At 40.4% G+C, this 22208-nt stretch overlaps 1 protein-coding gene across 1 annotated transcript; it reads right to left on the bottom strand.

Annotated features, from left to right (window-relative positions):
- Nucleotides 1-4120: 4120 nt before the first annotated feature.
- LOC145444448 (solute carrier family 23 member 2-like) lies at nt 4121-21192 on the bottom strand. Its single transcript, XM_080322433.1, has 13 exons — nt 20646-21192; nt 16770-16916; nt 16222-16388; nt 12338-12524; nt 12089-12270; nt 11497-11617; nt 11274-11410; nt 10238-10405; nt 10047-10167; nt 8909-9081; nt 7126-7307; nt 6545-6662; nt 4121-5271 (listed from the first exon to the last, which is right to left on the bottom strand). The coding sequence occupies exons 1-13, from the start codon at nt 20682-20684 to the stop codon at nt 5202-5204; spliced, it is 1812 nt and encodes a 603-aa protein (XP_080178559.1). The 5' UTR covers nt 20685-21192; the 3' UTR covers nt 4121-5201.
- Between the last annotated feature and the right edge of the window lie 1016 nt (nt 21193-22208).

The raw sequence follows: 22208 nt of genomic DNA, 5'->3' as shown, positions 1-22208 counted from the left end.
TTTTTAAAATAGATGCAATTTTTTAAAAAATTTTTCGCGCTGCGCGCGAATTCAAGATGGCATTTATCTTTATTATTCGGTATTGGGCCATTACCGCGCCACGACCCACCAATACATATACAATCAAGTTTTAGGCCATATAACATGAGACTCCAAGAAGTGTGCTAGAACGATCGGCAGCGAGAAACCTTTGCTGAAAAGGACTATGCCGTTATGCTGACTGAAGACTTCGTTATATATACAAAATGCATATAGGTTTAATTGTCCATAGGCGCCTAAATTACTGGCGCCGAATGTTCCCGTCTTGGCAACCTGAACCTCACAAGACAAATACCATCCCGCAGGGAAAAATTTTACGCCAGTGAAGAAATACCAATTTGAAATCGTGTGCGTCTTCAGTTTAGTAGGTTCATGCGATTCTATATTTTTTGATTTAGCAGACTGGAAGTCACGAAATAGCATCATGTAACGAAGTCATATCAACGGTTCCGCCCGCCCGAAGATGTTTAATTACTATTTACGGGCCCTCCCGTCTTCAAGACACTTCACTCAACTCTACCGGTAAATCTAATTGCGTGAGTATAGAGAGGACAAGAAAGTGATAGCAATATATATGCAATTGCCGATCTGATTGACCGATTTTATCATAAATTACCGAAAATTTTCGCGCTTCGCGCTGACTCCCTATACAGTACGGCTCATTGCGTGACAAACGCGAACAACGTGATTGGGGGGGGGGGTCGTTTTATCATCCTATGGGAGCCCATGACCCAAGTTTTTGGGTTCCCTGACGAGGTGCTGTTTCGTTCCTGCCAACGGGTATACGCCGGAAGATGTTTAATTATTATTGAGTGGTCCTACCTTTTCGAACACACGTCACTCAGCTCTACCGGAAAATCTGATTACGTGAGCAGAGAGAGTATCAAAATAGATAACAATATATATGCATTTTCCGATCATACTGACCGATTCAACCATGAATTCCAGAATTTTTCCGCGCTTCGCGCGCTTAGGCGACAAAAGCTAACTCACTAAACAACCCCCCAATGTAAATGATAAGTAGCCAAAGACAGGGTAAAGCCTGATGGGGGTCTGGGGGGCGAGGCCCCCCAGAAGTTAGGTTTATCACCCTATGGGGGGCCCAAGATCAACGTTTTGGGGGGGCTGACGAAGTGCTGTTACGGCCCTGCTTCGAATACGTGTGCACTAGACAGGCTTCGTGGTACGTCAGCCAACGAGCCCTGCGGCGTGGGACGCCGGTCCGTCGGAAGGAAAGAAATACACAACGAATCAAGAGTAACCTTCTGGAGTCAGATTACACACAAGTATAACATCTACGAACATTAGCTCTGCGTTATATAGGGTAACCCTACTAAATAGGATAAATACATACAGCTTCATCAGTAAGAGAAGAAATTTGCCCTGCACTAGATGTTGGCCGTTGGAACTACACAACTCGTACGACACTGGCGGTTCGAGTAGTTGATAGTCGATTTCGCATTATTTCACTGCGTTGCGATTGGTGGATTGATAGGCCAACGGTTTGTGAGGCAGGTTAGTTTGTGTATCGTTTCATCGCACTGTCATTGTACGAAGAAAAGCTGAATTCCTAATTAGGCCTACTCGGCGATTTTTAGGTTTTTTGCTGCCCTGATATTATTAACATTTAGATTTTCGGACCCTGCGAGCAGGGCTGTAACCAAGTTGCAAGGTTTAGTCACAAGTCAACAACAACATTATTTCACACTAGCCTAAACGGCTTCGGCGATGGCCGCAACATTCCTTCGATGGAGAGTCAGCTGATATCAATAAGCATATTGCCTTGACTTGCGATGGTCCAGACACTGCCAAGACCGAAACGCTTAGAAACCGGCATCGGACGACCCCACAAGATCAATCTTTAGGATGAGATAGTCTTTCAGCTAGTAACATGTCTGGCCAGCCCTGATATCGATTCATTAGTCGCAGGGGAGCGTTGTCGTGCGCAGCTCATAATTCAAAATATAATGCCGTTTATGATCATGATAGTTCTTGTTGTATTTGTACTACTTGATAAAATACTACTTCTGTTGTGGTAACCCCGTGCTTCTCCCATGTTAGTCAGCACGGCGTTGTACTAACGTAAAGTTTTGAAATCTAGAAAGGCGTTGGCAGAACACAAGCTATACTGTGCTATAGCAGGCTATTATTCTCCACAATAACTACTATGATTGTACAGTACAGCGTAAAAATGGCGATGACGGCTTGGCACTAGATTTCCCTGCGCCAGAGGGATATTTTTGTTAACTCGCTGCGAAACGCATCGGGCAAGGAGACATTTTAAAGAAAACAGTATTTAAAATTAAAGAATTAAAACTAGAGCATAGGAGAATTTCACTAGTTAGATTAGAATTAGAATTATAACATACAAACATTGTGCAAATTAGATTATAATTCTAATTAGAGCATAGAAACATTTCACAAACTAGATTAAAATTCAATAACGGGCATTTCGCTCTATTAGTGAAATTAGGCAACTAGATATTTCTAGCCGTCCAAGTCTGCTCATGAGCAATGACTCGAGTACATGTCGAGTCGAAAAAAATCGTGACTCTAGTCCAGTCATTACAACCCTGCTTTCTGTGCGACAACAGCATTTGATTGCGTCCAGTAATTAGAAATTCCGAGCTGTTTACGCGATGGGATGAAGATCGTTTGCGCCCCACCTCTCTTTTCGTCCTATGTTTCTGAATAGCAAATATGAAAATTTGAGTAACGTTCGGTGTAAAATGTTCAAAATTGGGCATTACTGGGGCGATATTTCACATAAAAACGGAAGATTTGGACCTAAAAATGATATTTTGACACTTTTGACCTTAAAAAACTTTATTTTGACAAAATTTCGCCCTCATGTACATAAATTAGGTTTTTTCGCACATAGAATTAAAATTGTACTACTTATCGTCGTTTCTGGTTGAAACTTTCTGCGCTTACGAAATAGTTAGGCCTGAAACAACTTTTTGACTTGAAACCTGGCAGATCTTTACGTGAAAAAAACTTTATTTTTACCTAAATCTGGACCTATGACGAATTCCAGTAGTTACATCACGCATTATGGTGAAAATAATTTAATTTTTTTGTAGTACAACGAAAGATACTTTCCTACATTCTCGGGTAGAAAGTGTCTGTTCTTATTAAGTAGCTTGCCAAGAATGGGGAAAGAACATTCAACAGCAGCAGTTGTTGACTGGCAACATTGCTTCATTCTGATACTGTTGTCTGTCTACATCAAAAATTTTCATCATGCACTTTCTTGATATAAGAACCAATGCACACGCAGTCTTGCTTCAGTTAGGATATTGCGGTACGATGAGCATAACACCATGTCAACCTATATTTGTTTCATTTGGCCGTTTACGATTCACAATGACCGGGCAATGGGTCGTCTACAACGGCAGCCCCATAAAGTACGCTACAAGATGTAAAATGTAAAATGATTAGTTCACCGAAAGTGAAAATATGTAATATACAAACGAAATGCAGATTGCAAGAAATTTTTACTTTGTAAACAATTTTGAACATTTTTTGAGCTAACGATACAATTCTGACAAAATTTTGGCCATTTTTGCAATGTCAAAAAAATCGCCATAGTCATTACAAATACCCATTGAACATTTTCACAATTTTCCTAAACTTATCCTGACCGCAGTTGATGCATAACTTGCCTCCGCTGACCACACGTCCCTAGAAAATTGCACTGAAGTGTAATTTTACGTTGGAAACAAGTGAACCTACATGCTGTCATTCGTGAATGAGAGGAAAACAGGAAAGTCTGGGTACTGAAGAGTGGTCGAAGAAAATTCCACGTAGTCATGATGAGACAAAGTATGGGCCATCTATCACTCTATGAAGACAATCAAGACAATACACCGCTTGCGGATCAGTATAAGTATTATTGAAATTTCCTTTCAACTGTTACAGCTGACTCTTTCTATCAAGTATGAAAGTTTTGTCATAAAGCGTACTTATACAGCTCAATAATCTGGGTGATGATGTCAGATTGCCTGCAATGATACATCATGAAGTTGCGTCCGTCCATCTGTATATTGGTGTGCAAATGCCAAATCAATGCATTGTAATTGAATATTGTTCATGCATTTCGAATGAATATTGTCACACATGCCTCACGATCAATGATCATTTTATTACCGCATTTTGGCACCTATAGGATCGGCATATCAGAGGTATCTTTGATGTATAATTGAAAATTATACGCTACGCCCTATACATGCAATATAGCAAATTCAGTACACGAAAACAAAAGAAATCGATTCCACGTTATCATTAGGCCTTTGCTCAACAATTCAATTACGATCCAGTATTTATTGAAACGATTCGATTCAAGAAGCGAGAGTCAATTTTTTTCGGCACCGACACTTACGACTAAGCAGTAAGCATTCTTCCATAAGCGAAAGCTATCGCTTAATAGATACTTTACTACTCCTCGTGGTATCATTGACGCCTCCATTGCCGTAGTACAACACCCACAGCATGCCACACTAGCCATCGCATCTATCATGGCAACGGCGCGTTATTTCATTTGTGATAGTGGAAGAAGAACAGATCATACTTGAGCTCCATTTCTAGAGGTGTATGAAGTCATAATGAGAGTTTTCCGAATACTAACCTCGTCACCAATCTTCTCGCTCGACCAAGAATCGAATCAGCAAGGTACAATATTTTACCGAGACCTATACTTATGTAATGCTACATCTGTTTATTTTCGGCTTCGTTTGCACAAGTTTATCGAATCGGAAGCTAGGCCTATCTATGCGATCGTATGGAAATGGAATTAGGCATTGTTGATCGTCATTGTGACAGGACATCATCACCAATGGCGGTGTCTCGCGCGATGAACGTACCATTTGAATGATCCCAATTTGGAGAGTTGGATTATGAGTATACTTTTGATCGGTGTTCGCGAAGAATTACATGTGATTGTCGACGTGTTGCCGAGAAATAGCCTTCCTATATATCCCCCATTATTGCATATTAGATGCTCAAACCCTGTAGATTAGCCCATAAATGCGAGGTCAATACATTAGCCGATAAATTGTACGTCCACCCGCTGCTAAAACGTAGTTTTTGAATTAGCAGCGTTTCAACGTGACAGGAGTAAATAGCACACATGCGCGAATCCATATATCTTTACGAAGTATTCATTAAACAGCGTTAGTGTTTCCGAGGTCTTTGACTCCAAATTCTGGAAGAACGGGAATATACTTCGAGAACCTGTAACGAAGGTAAACGAATATCATTAACCAATGCGGAATACTCTGGAAGTACACATGTCACCGTTCAAATATGTAACGGGATGAAGGGTCTTGCTTATAGCGAGATAAACAACGTAATGTCCTATTCCGCAACATTAACGATTTGGTTGACAAGTTTGACCGTCTTCGTGTGCGTTGAACTTGAAATATCATTTTAATATGTTTTTGGGGCACAAAACTTCAATATAGCAATATATTTATATTCATATTGTCCAATTTATCGCACTCTTAAGTTTTTCTGCGGACTCCCACTACACAGGAGCGAATATCGATTAAGTTAATGTGATTGACCAAATCAGCGATATTCTCAGGGCATCCCATTCTGGGAATACTGTAATATAGCGCACTGTACAATATTATGGGAATTCCATTCGTTCGATGTAAGGCAGTACCGGAGTACTTCTACTTTTTGGAATTACTCAAGTAGTTTTCCACTATACTTGCAGTTCTTACACAAGCAAATCTAATTTTCCGTTACTTCTACTTCCACTCCATAATATTTGGAGATTTACTTGCCTACGTTTCGCTATTTTCAATTTGTAAAGTGGATGAAACATATTCTTCATAATTTAGGTAGCGGCTTACGTGGTTCTGCTCACACCGCATTGACGCCCAAATGACATGTTGCATCACAGGAAATATGGCCTATTAAAACGTTTATAGCTGCCGTTTCGCAATCTAGCTTCTACCAACCGAATCGTAGTCTAGCAGCACATGGCGTGCCCTAATCTGGAAAAGTATGGTCTCGGATGGTTTTGGGTGTTAGACCTGTTTTTGCAGACCACCGCTGAAACTTAACAGACAAAAGAAATGAATCATATTTTCTGATTTTCATAAATAATATTTGTATTTATCTTTTAAATCGCAGCAGTATCATTACTTCTTCTCATACGAACGCATTACGACTGTTTTCGCAACTGTACTTACTTACTTGAGTTGATTATGGCCAGTCAATTCCACTTCTGCTCGTATTTGAGTAATGTTTTGCGTCGCTACCTCTACTTCTATTTTGTAAGATGGTTAGCTGTGTGTTGCATTATGCCAATCACAAGTCCGTTTACAACTTCTTGTTGTCTCCCAAAATTTCGAATTACTTAACCGCACCTGTTTAAAAGCTTTCAGTGGAATAAATTTAGCGATATGAATATATTAGCAGCTGCGAAATATAATTTACTGCAAGAGTTAAAGTTCACTTCCAAAGCTGCCTGTTTGTTATCGTTCTGGTTGCTCACCTCCAATTAGTTGAAAACGGGAGATTGTACGCCTTTTTGATTTCCGCGTCAGACCGATTTCCTCCGTCATCGCCTGTCATCTTTCTCCAGCTAACCATCCCACGTTCCTCAAGCGTGCCTGGAATTATGTTGTTGATCACTTGGAATTGAGGCCAACAGCTTCATATGGCACGGTAGCAACAGTTAGTATAGGATAGAATGCAGCACGGGAAGCGTGAATATGAGAAGATGGAGTTGCACACGTATGAAAAATGGATGTAGATATGATGACGAACACTTATCCGAATAGATACAAGTGGATTTAACAAATATGGAAGCAAGTTGGATCACCAGCAGATGCATTGAATTCGATGTGCGGTTATAATGGACCTGGTGTGACTTTACAAAATGATCGATCAATGCGTCGTTATTGCATCAATCCTCTATCATTCAATTCACTCATGAAATCACGAAATCGCATAGCACGGATTTTGCTTTAATTTATTGATCTGTGTCTGCTCAATGCATAACTAATTAGCTTCCACGGTTATCAAAATATGTACACTGTATAGTCTGCCTTTATATAGGCTGAAGCAACGTACCTGGCAATGTGTTATCAAAGAAAGCCGCACACGCCCCGCCGATGAAGATTGATGTTTCAAGCAACACAATGAAGATTTGATCCAGCTCCTTGACTCCTGTATTAATCTGATCCTCGTTGCCGCGGACCCACACTGGTACTAACAGTCCAAGAAAGAGCGAAAAGCCCAATACGAAGAGATTTCTATGGATAGAAGTGACCACCAATAAACACATGCGACGCCAATTCATATTATTACGGAGAGATATTTGTCGAAATCATATGAGAAATGACGAAATCTTCTACTCCTAACGATCGCCTATAATAATTCATCACTAATCTTTATTAGTATCAGTAGATGAGATGCATGGTAAAGTCGGGAAATCTAACACGTACTCTGCATGACATGTGATAAAACCCAGTGTTAAGCGGTACTGAAGAATATAGTCAACGTATGCCGCAAGTCTGGGGCGTATGTCATGCAAATTGAATTGATATCTCGTAGGTAACTATGCTGACAATTTCATAGCTTATGTTGACAATTTCAAGCTCAGCACTTTTGCCTTCTGCGATATTGGAATACTATGGATGCCGAAAAATCGTTCATGAATTCCGCCTCTGGCGCTTATATGGACTCTGCCAACCGTTTGCACAAATGCTGAGACTCGTTTAGTTACAAATTGCTACAATGTCGACTATGAATCGACAATGCCGTCAAGTGACGGTCAACATGACGGCACAGCATTAACCGGTGCTTCTCAACCTTTTCCTGCTCGCTACCCTCTTTTCATCCTGGTTTCATTGTGCGACGCAGAATGAGATATGGCCGAAGGAATGAGAACGTCATTCAACGCACAGTCGCACATTCATAGTCGAATGAGTAAAGGAGTTGAACTACAGATGTCGACAAATGAGTATTCGGGAATACGAGTGTATCAAGCAGATAAGATACACGTGACATATGATTATGATTATTACGAACGAGAAAGCGCGCCTCCAATAAGTAATTCACCTTTTACGTCGAACACCAAGGGTTTCTGAGTAGCTTGCGACGCGGCAGTTGTTTGCTGATTATAACTACGAATCAGGCTGGATTGCTGCATTTTCCAATCAGAGGAAGGAATTTATTTTCCATTCTTAGGCATACACAGTAACATGCGATCTAATTTCGAGTTCCAATCTTAATGACTGTCACGAAAACCTGACTCACGAATTATTGTGAGCACGGGAACGTGGGCACAAAACAAATTAATAAGGAGTAAAACGTCTATGTGCTCGCCTAATTATGAGAAGATAAGGTGTTAGGGAAGTACTGATATTACCAATAAACCAAATGCACAATATCTTAATTCATTCGAGACACACAATGACGGAGGTCGCCGCTTGGCGAGGAAAATGTCTCGGTAACGCATTGCCTCGTTTGTTCTTTTCTAAATGCATTATTGTCTCTCGGGATTTATGACCAGTTCGCGAATTAAATCTAAGCACGCAATATTCGTATATCTATGGCTATGTTGACGCGGAAGCCAGTGATAACGAATCGTATAGCAACGTGACCCACATTGGCAAAAAAAAAGGTACTCCACTTGGACCGATCTGGCGATCCAAGGAGTTTTGAAGCATAAAAAAATCATGTGATAAGAATAGGCGTCACCAATGGTCATAAAGTAAAATTGGCGCGGTCTGGTACTAGCAAATGAATCCTAATCGCGCCATCTCATTATTTTCTGAGCTAGGGGGCAGTTCCTCTGGTCATGATGGCACGGAAACTTCTGGGTCGCGGGGAGAATCGTATTGCAACTCACCTCGACGAATTCAGGTCGACGTGCTGCAAATTCGAAAGTCCAACCGACGCAATCATCCCGAACATAACGCAAAACATCCCGCCCACGACGGGATCGGGTATCAAGACGAGAATGGCGCCGAATTTACCGAGCATTCCGACTACCAGGAAAAATATCCCGCCTACTTGCAAGACCTGAAATATGTTTAGCGGATAAATCATACGTGGGATTACACATTCTGCATTGCATTGCATTAGTGTGGTGTGCATTCACACCCATGTACCATCCGTAATAAATGGGTGTGAATGTACACCCGTGGTGCACAAAGCCAGATCCAACCTTGTACTTGCACCCCACGGTATTAAACTATGAATCAAACTCAGCACGACACGCGTACTGGCGTAATTCGGAGTTGGATCAATTGCATTAATTCAGTCCAATTACAATTACCCCATGCTAAATATATCAAATTACAATTACAATTACAATTACTGGTAAACAAATAATTATTTAATCATAAATTCAACTTCGGTAGAGAGGTGCTCTTTGACAACCGTAGCGACGTATATAGCAACAATCACAAGCTATTCATGTTTCATTCGTGATGCAAAGAATACCATTTCATTAAAGCAAAACGTTTTCGAACTATTCCTAATCACGAGTACTGAAAAATACAAACACAGAATAAAATTTTAAGCGAGTGTCAAAACAACCGAAATTTTGAGCGACCGGCAACGACTAACAACGAATAGGCTACAAGACAGACGATGAAATGTAATCAAACGAATACACGAAGCTGAGAAAGGCAAACGCAAAGTAATTGGTAAGGCGTCAGCTAGAAGGATGATAGCAGTAAGGTGTGTAAAATTAAAATAAATTCAAAAGGAAAGAAGCTCCTGATAACTGCAAATTACAAAGTTTTGGTCCACATTTACATTTTCACTTGAACAATGGTTGTTGATCGTAATACGAAGAAGCCGACAATTATATTCTGTTGTGCTTGTCAGGTCTCAATAGCAATGTACTCTAATTGAGAAAGTAATTGGAAAAGATTTTATCAAACTACAATCACAATTACACAAAATCAATGCTTTAATTACAATTATAATTACAGCATCATGATGCTAGGAGAATTGAAATAAAACATCATTGAGCTTACCCGTCTACTAGCCACTCTTGTGACCGCAATGGCACCGATGTTTTCACTGTACGACGTGGTTCCAGTTCCAGTACCGAGCACACCGGCAACAACGCATCCCAGGCCTTCTATAGCTATACCTCTGAACACGAGAAAGATCGACATAATGATAATTGAAGCAATCGTATACCCATCGATTTTGACTCCCGCACCTATTTAAAGCGTGCTGAGGCACAGGCGGCGCTCCACATAGTCGAGCGCATGCGTAGTAGTCTCCTACGGATTCTATGATGCCTGACAACACCGCCGCCAACATGCCCACGACACCGGCCACAGATACAATCGGCAGGCCCCATTGCCCTGGGTAAGGAAATCGAAACCTGAAAATGTACGAAGGTTTGAGTGAGGGTAATATGCTAAATTTAAATAGTTAACCTAATTTCGAATTCTGCGTAAATCAATGAGATTTTGGGATCAGGAGTGTGGAAATAGTAAATAAATGCGAAAATAGGAAAGTCAATTTTGAAATAACATGTCCCATCTTGGACAGCCCGGATGTCCTTGTTATCTTAGAGCTTCTACAAAATCGAAATTTAAACACAAGTCTCGTTAAATTTCCGCGTATTGCATACGTGATCATAGGGCTGTTCAAAAATAACCTTTTTCCCGGATTCCAGCCATTCACTGATTAAATTGTCAGGCTACCCTAAAAACGACGCACACCAAATTTGGTTCAATTCTAACAAGTGTAGGACTCTGCAGATCCAATTAATTTTTTTAATTTATTAGGTAAAATTTAAAAAAATAATCAAATTTTTCTGCCAACCTCATGGAATTGTTGAGCTGTCTTAAAAGACGGTGCAAAATAAATTTGAGTCAATTCCGACCAGTAGAAGCGGAGTTATGTAAGTTTTTCGTTGATAATTCTCGGATTATCCACCGATCAAGGATACATTCTGGTAATCTAACATCCAGCAATTTCGGTAACAACAACAAGGTAAGAAATTTCCACATGAGAACGACTAGTCTATCAGTAGCAAAAGGTTTTCTCGGGCTGTAGAAAAATGTTTATCTTTCACGGGATGTCGAAACGATCAAGTATACGTTCTGGTAATCTAATATCCAGCAATTTCGGTAACAACAAGGTAAGAAATTTCCACAGTAGCAAAAGGTTTTCTCGGGTTGTAGAAAAATGTTCATCTTTCACAAACCATAAACAATCCAAATTTCATTCAGTATTTCACGAACCATGGACTACTAATCAGCACATTAATCTTCACGTCTGTTCTTGCTCTGTATCCAACCTGGGTCGAATCTTCAGGCAAAGCGCCAGCAGCAGTCAGTATCAAGCAAAGCAGCCAAGCTATGACGATTGTGATTAAGACCTGATGTTTCAGAAAATGAAGTAAGTATTGGCGGGAAGTGTGTATATTATTGATTATACTGTATGTATAACAGGAATTTCGCTTACCGGAAATAGCTTGATGAAATTGCTATGAACGACATGGCAACCTTTTGATCTGGTGAAGAATGGTAAAGGCAGAGATACATTTCGAAGATATTGCGAGAATATCACGAGACAAGCGATGGTGCTGAAAGAGACATATAAGATCTTAGGATCGGCGTATACGCATAACTTATCATGAATCGCTCAAATAATTTCGAATGCGCTGATTTGTTCTACATGCGGTTTAGCACAGTCCGGGCGCGCATGATAGGGTAGGCATTTTCAAGATTTATTATAGCATGGATCTACAAGCACATCCCTACCAATTTCATTTGTAGAATCAATATTGCGACTGTAAAGCAATATAGTTTATTCACCCTTCCATATATTTTTCCGTGAAATGTAGTGGCAATAATAAGTGGTTTCAAGGAGCACAGTGTGATTTGCAATTATTGTTATATAGAACCGTCTGGCGATATTCTCTGAGGTCAGCGAATAGGTAAGCATTATTGGTTACTGTCAATTGCTTTTGCAACAAAACAGTGAAAAACTGGACTTTTGTAATATAACCGAATGACAAAAGACTTGAATCAGTCCACAGCTGTTATGCACTTACAAGAAGGCAACGCCCCACTGAGCCGAAGCGTTGTAGGCCGCCGCATCAAAAAGCGATAATCCGATCAACGCAATGGCAGGAGCCACCGTGAGAGGACCGATGAACCGTGTCAGAAATCCAATCGCTCCAGTCAAACCCAAAATGACTTCCATCACCGATGCTACAGCTATAGCGCCTTGGACCTGTCGAATGTAACATGCCTTACTCAGCCGTTTTCAAATTAATTTAATCCACAAAAAATCATCAAACCTCCCGCATTCTTCTCATCCACAGCTCATTTCCATCTACAAGAACACCGTCCGTGTCGTTGTACATTAGAGTGCCATTTGTTAGCGTAGTGTTCAGTGGTGCTGCTGGACACCGGTTATGAGGCAGAGCTAATATTGCCAAAGCAGAAGGCAAAAAACTGAAGGAAGCTCCCTGCAGTATTGGCAATCTAAAATATCAAAATCAAGCGGGCTCTTATACTCTATATAGTTGGTGAAATTGTATGAAAAAAAGCAGTCCTTGCAGGATTGAAAAATTGAACGGCCACAAGTCTTTTCTACACTTAGTGTCGCACTACAGCATCTAATATGTCAGTCATTAGTAGGGATATGGTGTGAACGTGAGATTCACGTTCGCGTTATGTGTGTTGACCTCAGGAATTTAGAGGCTAACGTTCACAAACGAACCTAGGTAGGTTCTGCGCTGTGAACCTTTTTCATATATTACAATTTTCCACGTTATTATAACATCTTTGGTTGAAATCTCAATTTTTGCCAATCTCAAAAATTTTATTTGCTTTGTAACAAAAGTTTGCTCGAGATATCCAGCGTTTCGTTTGTGAATGTCTGTGACTATCTGCTGTGAGCTTGACCCGCAATCGCACAACACCAAGAGCGATATTCGAGACATGTAGGTGGGTAGTCAGCGAATGATACTTATTCAACCAATCGATGAAAATGATGCGAATAATACATCGTTGTCTGTGTAAAGAATCTAGCAAGCGTACGGGATCCATCTTGATTTTATATGTTTGTTGTATAATAAAAAAAAATTCGTGCGATTGGGGTGTTGGCTACTGTATAACTTGGTAATGGGGTAATATCGGAAGCAAGTGTATAGAAACCCGTTTTACACTCTGCTCAATATCAACCTAGCAATAGCCAGACGCCGAATACATTGTCCGGTCTAGCCGAGACCGTTATAGGACGTGAGCTTATATTCCTTGCAACTCCTCGTCGAAATTGTCGGCAAAGCGACGGAAGATATTGATTTTATATGTCATTTGATTGCTCCAATTGATACATTTGGTGACGTTTACAAAGTCAGCATGCAGGCCTACCTCAGCATTGTGGCATATTGTGGCCTGAGTCGTCGCTAGGTACCGCGGTCGTATGTCGTACATTATGATATCACTTCACTGAAATGTACAGCTGGAATTAGCAATATGGCGTCACGTGACGTCATAGGCTCACGTTCGCGTTCACACAGAACCTTTCAAAAAGGTTCGCGTTCAGACGAACCTGAACCTTTCAGAGGTTCACGCCATCCCTAGTCATTAGGATATTTCACGAGTTATTGCAGACACGGGAACAGAAAAACTGCATCGTTGCCAGGAGCGGGTAAAATAGATCGACTTGCTAAACTCACTTGGAAATGTAATTTTATACTCAATTATAAGCAGGAGTAGCAATTTTCAAGACATGTCGAAACTACTACAATCGGAATTAGTAAATGATGGGACGGAACAATACTCAAATCAACAGTTTCAAAAAGTGGATATCTTGGAGGGGTCACATAATTCTAGCAGTCATATAGTCTAGACCAGTGGTTCCCAACGTGGGCGATTTGTCGGTCCAGGGGGGCGAAAATAGCAAAGGGGGCGATAGGGGGGCGAAAACGGACGAAGGGGGCGATAGGGGGGCGATGAGGCGTTGAAATGGCTATATTGGCGTCCATGACCGTAACTACCACACCCAAACCCCCAATTGGGATGGGGGGCCCGAGCTCGAAGGGGGTCCACAATTATTTTCGTGAATTTACAATAATTATAGAGCATTATTTTAAAAACTTAAAAACTTTTTCAAAAAGTTTCGCGCTGCGCGCCATTCCGTATGACATATTTCTTGCTTATTGGATACCCTTCCTCCAAGAAAAAAAACGCAACATTTATAGAAATGGGCATCTCGGCGTCAGCCATTGTCACACCACGCCGCACCAAGACATATGAAGTTTCAGGCCATGTAACATGCGACTCCGAGAAGTGTGCCAGAACGAGAAAACCTTGGCGGAATAGGACTGCCTTTTTGCTGACCGAATACGATATATATACGATATACATATATATTTAATTGTACAAAGGCACCTTAATGGCTGGCGCCAAATGTTCCTGTCCTGGCTATCAGAACCCCACAAAAAATGCCATCCCACAGAGAAAATTAATTGCCAGTGCAGAAATACCAATTTGAAATCGTGTGCGTCTCTTAGTCTAGTACGTATGGGCGATTTGAATATCTTTTGACAAAGCAGACAGGCCACGAAATGTCATTACGTGACAAAGTCATTATACCCACGAGTCCGCCCGAATATGTTCAATTATTATTTACGGGCCCTACATTTTCCAAGACACCTCACTCAGCTTTACCGGTAAATCTGAATACATGAGCAGAGAGAGGATAAAAAATTGACAGCAATATATATGCAATTCCCGACCGATTCAATCATGAATGATAGAAATTTTTCGCGCTTCGTGCGAATTAAGCGGACTAACTAAGAGTTCAAGAATTTGTGCTGAGAAGTAGCGGTAAAGAGGTATCGGGGAAGTTTGGTCTGAGCGGTGCAGAAGTTTGCTTTATCGCCCTATGGAGGGGGGGGTCAAGACCAACGTATTGGGGCGGGGGCCTGACGAAGTGCTGTTGCGGTCCTTTGGGAATCAAGTCGGAGAAATCACCTTTTCTGTTAGTCAACTCAATCAATATTTAGCTGGAAAAGTGTAATTTCGAGGTCGAGCCGAAAAGTTGACCTTTTTTCTCAGTCAACTCGTCGGTGATATCAGTCTGTATGCCCATTTTCGGTTCCTAATATTTGGGGGGCGATGATCGGTGTGGAGTTTGAAAAGGGGGCGATGAGTCGAAAAAGGTTGGGAACCACTGGTCTAAACTAAACCAGTGGTTCCCAAACGATGGGGAATTTCTGGTGGGGACTAGACTCGCTTTTGAAAAAAATCTTTACAGTAATATTCTCCTTTATTAAATGCCGTGTTGAAATGCCAACCCAATATTTCATAGCTCATTTGCAATTCAGCGATTCATATTATCAGTGCCTCCAATTAGCGAGAATCACCTGGATAGCGACACGCGATCTCCAGAAATGATTTTATTCATTGGCACACCATCATCGGTCACGAAACGTGGTGATCGAAAAATTCTGATTCGTTGTAGTCAGAGCTCATATTGCTGAACATGTATTCAAGGGAGATCGTGGACTCGCTAATTGATAGCACATCCGGACTCGTGACAAATGAAATTACATATTTATGTTATTTCAACTTCTTTTAGTACTGTGCGAAAGTGTAGTTTTCGGCGACATGTATATATATCGCACGCATGAGTGCGTCAACATCAGGAAGTTTATCTGACCTATGTAATATTCGGCATTTACGCATGTAAAGTGATGCTATACCCCGCAACATTTGGAAAATTTTCAAACCCCTCCTTATTTTCGGTTCGCTGCGCGCCGGGGTAGATACAAGAATTTGCGGAGGTGCGTTTACGGTTACCAGTTCACCGATTCGTTAATATTATTGTGTGCTGATCAATTCCGGGCATCTTAGCAATCCCTAATAGCACGTACTATTTACTAAGCAAAGTCTTGCAAAATTTTATTCGAGGTAGCACTTTAAAGGGTGGATATGGATATAGAGATTTTAGGTGGGGAATGAAGGCTCGAAATAAATCGGAAGTGGGGAATTAGGATAAAAAGGTTGGGAACCACTGGTCAAAACACATAACTACTTTATTTAGTGGAGCAGGTAGGCAAAACCTGCTTGAGTACCCCAGGAATTTATAAGTACTTCGTTACTGAACAACTCCGACATTGGCTCATTGCTGACGCTGTGTAACAGTAAGGTCAAATTTCAATATGCATACCTTGTTCCGAAAGTCGCTTGTAGGAACGTCACAATCCCAGATATGAAGAAGAGAGTATTAAGAACCATTGCTCTCGCGAGGTAGCCGACATCGTCGTTGAACATGCACATTCCATTTGCCAATATGAGGGGAACACCGATCAACCCTCCAATGGCCAGGAAACAATGCTGCAAGGCAAATAAAAAATTGCGACGGATAGGCTACACCAAGGAAATATCTCTTCATCTTTTACAGTTTCATTTCACTATATGTCACTACGGCGTCTAATTTGTCTGGGATATTTGTGTGTCGTTGTCACTACGCACTGAGCTTGAGCACCAATGAGTAGAAACATTGCGATTTTGTCTATATCCATGGTTCTTAACCTGGACACACACTAACACTAATATAATTTTCGTTAAGTGCAATAAAAACATAATACATTCCTATAAATTAGTGGTTCGTATGTAATAAAGTAAAAAGCCTATAGCTATTCTCCGTTAAAGCCATTACGGCGTTACAGTGAAGAAAGAGATTAAATTATATATTTTTATCCATGTACACCTTACCTGGATCCCAAGAAAGATGCTTGCGTACCACACTGGGCTGTCGTCCAGCTTATAAAGCAATTCCAGAGACTTCTTGCTGGTGCTGATATTGGGTGTACCATAGCCTACTGTTTGATGGACTGTAGCATTTGGTGCACTACCACTTTCCTGGAAAAGATGAAAAGGGTCTTTTTAAAGTTGTGTAATTAATAAACTTGCTGTATAACTTACTTCTTCAGACGGATGTTAATAATGATGCTGGGCTTATAGTTGTGACAAGTAGCCTAATCCGAATTAATCAATATTAATCAATAGCAATTGCTATTAATCGTGATATTGGTGTGTATATCTTTACGTATCTTTGATTCATTATGTGTATCACATCATCGTTAATATTGAATCACGTATACTCTGATGATTATCTGTCTATAGTGCAGAAGTATATGCAGTCTGCGTTTAAGAGTATATAGACGACATCTATACTAAACGTGCAACACGACTGTATAGATCAGTGGTTCCCAACCTTTTTATCACAATCCCCTACTTGGAATTATTCCGAGCCTTCATTCCCCACCTTAAATCTTTATATCCACTCTTTAAAAATGCTACCTCCGATAAAATTTGGCAAGATTTTGCTTAGTAAATACGTGCTATTGGTGATTGTTAAGATACCCGGAATTAATCAGCACACAATCAAATTATCACAGCAGTGAACTGGTAACCATAAACGCACCTCGGTAAATATGTATGTCCCGGCGCGCAGCTAACAGAAAAATAGGAGGGGCTTGAAAATTTTCCAAAGGTTGCGGGGTAGCATCGATTTACACATACGTAAATGCCGAATAATACATGGGTCAGATAAACTTCCTGATGTTGACGAACTAATGCGTGTGATAAATATGAGCCGCCATAAACTAGACTTTCGCACACTACTAAAAGAACTTGAAATTGAATAAATATAAGTTATTTCATTTGTAACGAGTTCGGATGTGCTATCAATTAGCGAGTCAACGATCTCCCTTGAATAGCCTACATGATCAGCAATATGAGCTCTTATTGCAACGAATCAGGATATTTCTATCACTCCGTTTCGTGACCGCTGATGGTGTACAAATGAATAAAAACATTTGCTGGAGATCGGGTGTCGCTATCCGAGCGATTCTCGCAAATTGGAGGCACTGATAATATGAATCGCTGAATGGCAAATGAGCTAAGAAGTATAAGAGATACGAACGGCATTTCAAAACGACATTTGACAAAGGAGAATATTACTATAAATCTTTTTCCAAAAGTGAGTCTATTCCCCATCAGTGACGAATTCACCACCGGATGGGAACCACATGCAGTATCAGTTTATCGAAAGCGGTAGACAATGAGGGGAAAATTGTCTGTCTGATAACTAAGGCTAATTATTTTACCTAGAAAACGCAAGATTTCGACCTAAAAATCAAAATTTTGACATTTTTTTACCTTAAAAAACTTAATTTTGACCAATTTTTTACCTAACGTATGCAGATTAGGTGTTTTCCGAGATAATGTTAAAATTGTACTACTTATCTTCATTTCTGGCAGGAACTGTCTGTCGTTACGAAGTAGTTTGGCCTGAAAAACTTTTTTGACTCAAAAACTGATAAATTGTTAAATGAAAAAACTTTATTTTAACGAAGTCTGGGCCTATGAAGAATGCCAGTAGTTACATCACGTAATATGGTAGAAATAATTATAATTTGTTGTACTAGGCCTACAACTAAAGATACTTTCCTACATTCTCGGGTAGAAAGTGTCTGTCCTTACTAAGTAGCTTGCCAAGAATGGAGAAAGAACGTTCAACAGCAGCAGTTATTTGCTGGCAACACTGAAGTTGTGCCTTCACTGCTGATGCTGCTGCATTTTCTAGGGAGAACTTAACTTACTTTTTTGTGTCAAATCATGTAATAAATGGATCTGCTGTTCTATTCAATTTCTGCAGAACAAATTTTAAACATTGCCACCTTCACTGTTTGGAATTTGCTTTTTCGATAAATCCTACCCACAGCAAGAGACATTCACTTTCAAATTCGCGTCATTATGCGGAGTTCTATGCTGATGAAAAGAAAATGCAATGTTTCGAATTTCCTTACTAAGTAGCTTGCCGAGAATGGACTAAGTAGCCGGCCAAGTATGGAGAAAGAACGTTCAACAGCAGCAGTTGTTGGCTGACAACACTGAAGTTGTGCGTACACCGCTGGTGACAAACCGTGTTGCTTCATTCTGACAATGGTGTCTACATCACAATTTTTCATCTTGCGCTTCTTGATATAAGAGCCATGCAATGCCCACGCAGTCTTGCTTCAGTTAGGATATCACGGTACGGTAAGCGTAACACCATGTAGACCTATTTGTTTCATTTGAATGTTTGTGATTCACGATGAGCAGACAATGGGCCGTCTACAACAGTAGGCCTATAAAGTAGACTACAAGCTTTAGTTTAGACCAGGGGTCACCAACGCGGTGCCCGCGGGCCCCAGGTAGCCCGCGAGGACCAGATGAGTAGCCAACGAGCCTGTTCTAAAAATAGATCGAATAGCAGCATTTACCAATATTCGCCAGATTATTACAAGTGAGCTTTTAAATATATAGATCAGGGTTTCTCAACCTTCTCTTGGTCATGGCCCATTTCCGCGTTTGAAAATGTTCTGTGGCCCAGTTCTTATCCTAGACTCCTAGAGTCATAGTCCTGTTCACGGTGTGGTAATCGCCTCCGCCGATATGCCTATATTTCTCTAAAATATGCACATGTTCTTTTACTAATTTTTAAATGTAAGCTTTTAGGGACATGAAAGCACGCAAAGCCCGACGAAAATTTTCCAAGTTGAATAAGTCAACAACAAACAATCAACGAAATAACTTTGGGCCCCTTCGAGCTCCCGATTGGGGGTTTGGGGTGCGACAGTTACGACCCTCGAAGATGGTAGTAGGCCTATGTCTTATACCTGTTGAAGTTGCGATGTCAGGACATTAAATCCAATGATACAATCAATTCATGTTACTCTTACATACATTATGTACAGTGACTTCATGGCCGGGCATTTTTAGCCCGACTCCAAAGAATAATGTGCTGCGCTAAATCATCAATCCATTACGATTCGTTGTGGTGGTGCCGTATACTTCCACAGAAACTTGACAATTGATAATAAATTGCAATTGTCGATATTCTTTGTTACAACAATAATTCAAATGCACTTCAGTCTGAGTTTAATGCTCAGCCAGAAATGAACATAAATAGTATATTTTCAACATTATGTCGGAAAATCTCTAATTCGCATCTGTTAGATCAAAATTTGGTCAAAATTAGGTTTTGTAAGGTCAAAGAATGTCAAAATGTTTGAATTTTTAGGTCATAATCTTCTTTTTTTAGGTAAAAAAAATCGCCCTACACATAACATTATCTGATACAATTTGCGATATATAGAAAAAGCTAATTCATTTGATTCTTAGTGATGAGTTAAGCAATTTTGCTTCATTGTCATCACTAACTACAATGGCGTTTCAGGTGTTTTGAACCACTCCAATTCGAGATCGAAAGCATGCCGTGTGCTGTACGCTGTGTCGGCGCATACCCGAGACGCGAATGACATTCGTAAAATTTGATAGGATTCCTGGATTTGTGCATAAATTTTATACAAAGGAAAGGTGGAAAAGGGGACAAAGGAATATCGCCCGCGCAGACTCCGCCTTCCTCCGTAATATCTGTCCTAAATTCCAGCCAATTTCGCTGCAGGCGATGTGATCATGTTTTTCAGTAAATAAGAACCCTAAACCACGCAATACCGATGCGCGAAATTACCATATCACGATAGATAGAAAATTCACCACGCCTATTGCAAATTCAACAATTTAACAAGTACATCGACTTACCAATTCAAATGCATCATTTTCCACTCCGTTCATGATCATTAGTTATGTTATTCCCGATCTGATATCTAAACAAAACTCTGCCCGTCAATTGTAGAAAATATTATTCCAAGATCAAGTCCTGTAAATACTGTTAACATTTAATGTACCTCTCTCTGGCTCACGTGGTATGAAATTACGCTATTCCTCGCGCCACTGTGATACTTTCAAATGTTTACGGTTTTACGTACCGCCCCTTCCATGACCAAAGCGAGATTCGTTGTAGAGCTTATACAGAGTAGAGGTACTGTGATAACTACTAAACATCGACTCTGCCTAACGATGCGCGAAATGAACAACTCCGTATATCTGAGTAACTGCTTGTCGCTTCATCAATCCGTCATTAAGTTAATATGATGTTATACAAACCGGACTATTCTGATTACTGGCCTGTATGATTAAACCACTATACTCTAATTAGATCTACATACTTGAGCAGTTGGTCAGTAGTATTATTCTATTCCGAACAAAATACCCGTCATTTTGCGATGCATCGATGCACAGAAAAGCGTGAACTCGAAGCATCTCGACGAATTTTCTGATGAGTAGCCTCTCTGTCCCATTTTATCCAGTTCATAAGTAGCAAGATTCTGATGAAAAAGCTAACGGAAAGCTCGTTCAATATTCCGCTTCAGCTTAAGTGACCACCTAATTATCTCTACTAGACGCTGCGAATTAGGCCATTGTTTATAGCGCTTCATACCCATACCCAGCAATCATCCCACGGGCTTTCCTATTGCTGCGCTGGACGTTTCAGCAACGCAATTACCATAGACATTTTTAGCCCGAGGACAAAGGTATGACACACAGTTGTTGTTGGTCACAGCGATTTACTAACCCCTGTGCGAAAAACGGAGGTCCGGAGGTTGTACGCAGTAGCAAATGTAACCGTCTTTCCAGGTACTATCAGAGTTTTGGTACTCTGAGCTTTGAGTAACAGCCCGTGAATTGAAGTATAGCAAACTAGTAGTAATAAAGGTGAGCTGTACCCTTTGATTCACATTGTAATCATTCCACCAATATGATGTATCATAGGAATGAGATAGATAGATAAACCACATATAGACGTATGGTCCATCGTCCCCGAAACGGGCAATACAGACTTCCACTGTCGACAAGTGGAATTAAATTGATGAGATCTAAGCAGGCATGCTTATTATGCCAAAAATATAGCTTATGTTGGGCATTTTTTAGATTTTATTTTTGGCAGTTTTGGCATCGCCATGAACTTATATTTGCATACGCAAATGAACCATGTTTGGCCTTTCATATCAATCTAAAGTCGCAACACGTGCAGTATCCACTCTGTGTCATCAAATAGCGAGAATACAAACCAAATTGACAACGGTTGTTGTTGTTGTTTATTAAACAAAAAGATGTGGTGCTTATCGCCTGACGGCCCTTCGCATAACGGGAAAAAATTGACAACGGTGTTGGAGAGCGAATTCACCCTATACAAAACCGATTGATTCTGCAATATCTAATCTCATTATAGTCGATTCGATATGCGTCTAAAATTACCTGCAT

The sequence above is a fragment of the Botryllus schlosseri genome, chromosome 8 (assembly GCF_051294905.1).
Source record: "Botryllus schlosseri isolate E-star chromosome 8, Bs_hap1, whole genome shotgun sequence".
NCBI lineage: Eukaryota > Metazoa > Chordata > Ascidiacea > Stolidobranchia > Styelidae > Botryllus > Botryllus schlosseri.
Note: the sequence above shows the minus strand (reverse complement) of the source record. Positions and strands in the feature narration are given on the sequence as shown.

Excerpts from the sequence above, each read along its gene's own strand:
- LOC145444448 (XM_080322433.1), bottom strand. The coding sequence starts at position 20,684 with ATGATCATGAACGGAGTGGAAAATGATGCATTTGAATTG. Across the intron at positions 16,917-20,645 it reads AAAATGATGCATTTGAATTG|GAAAGTGGTAGTGCACCAAA; the intron begins GTAAGTCGATGT and ends CATCTTTTCCAG. Across the intron at positions 5,272-6,544 it reads CCGTTTTCAACTAATTGGAG|GTTCTCGAAGTATATTCCCG; the intron begins GTGAGCAACCAG and ends CCTTCGTTACAG.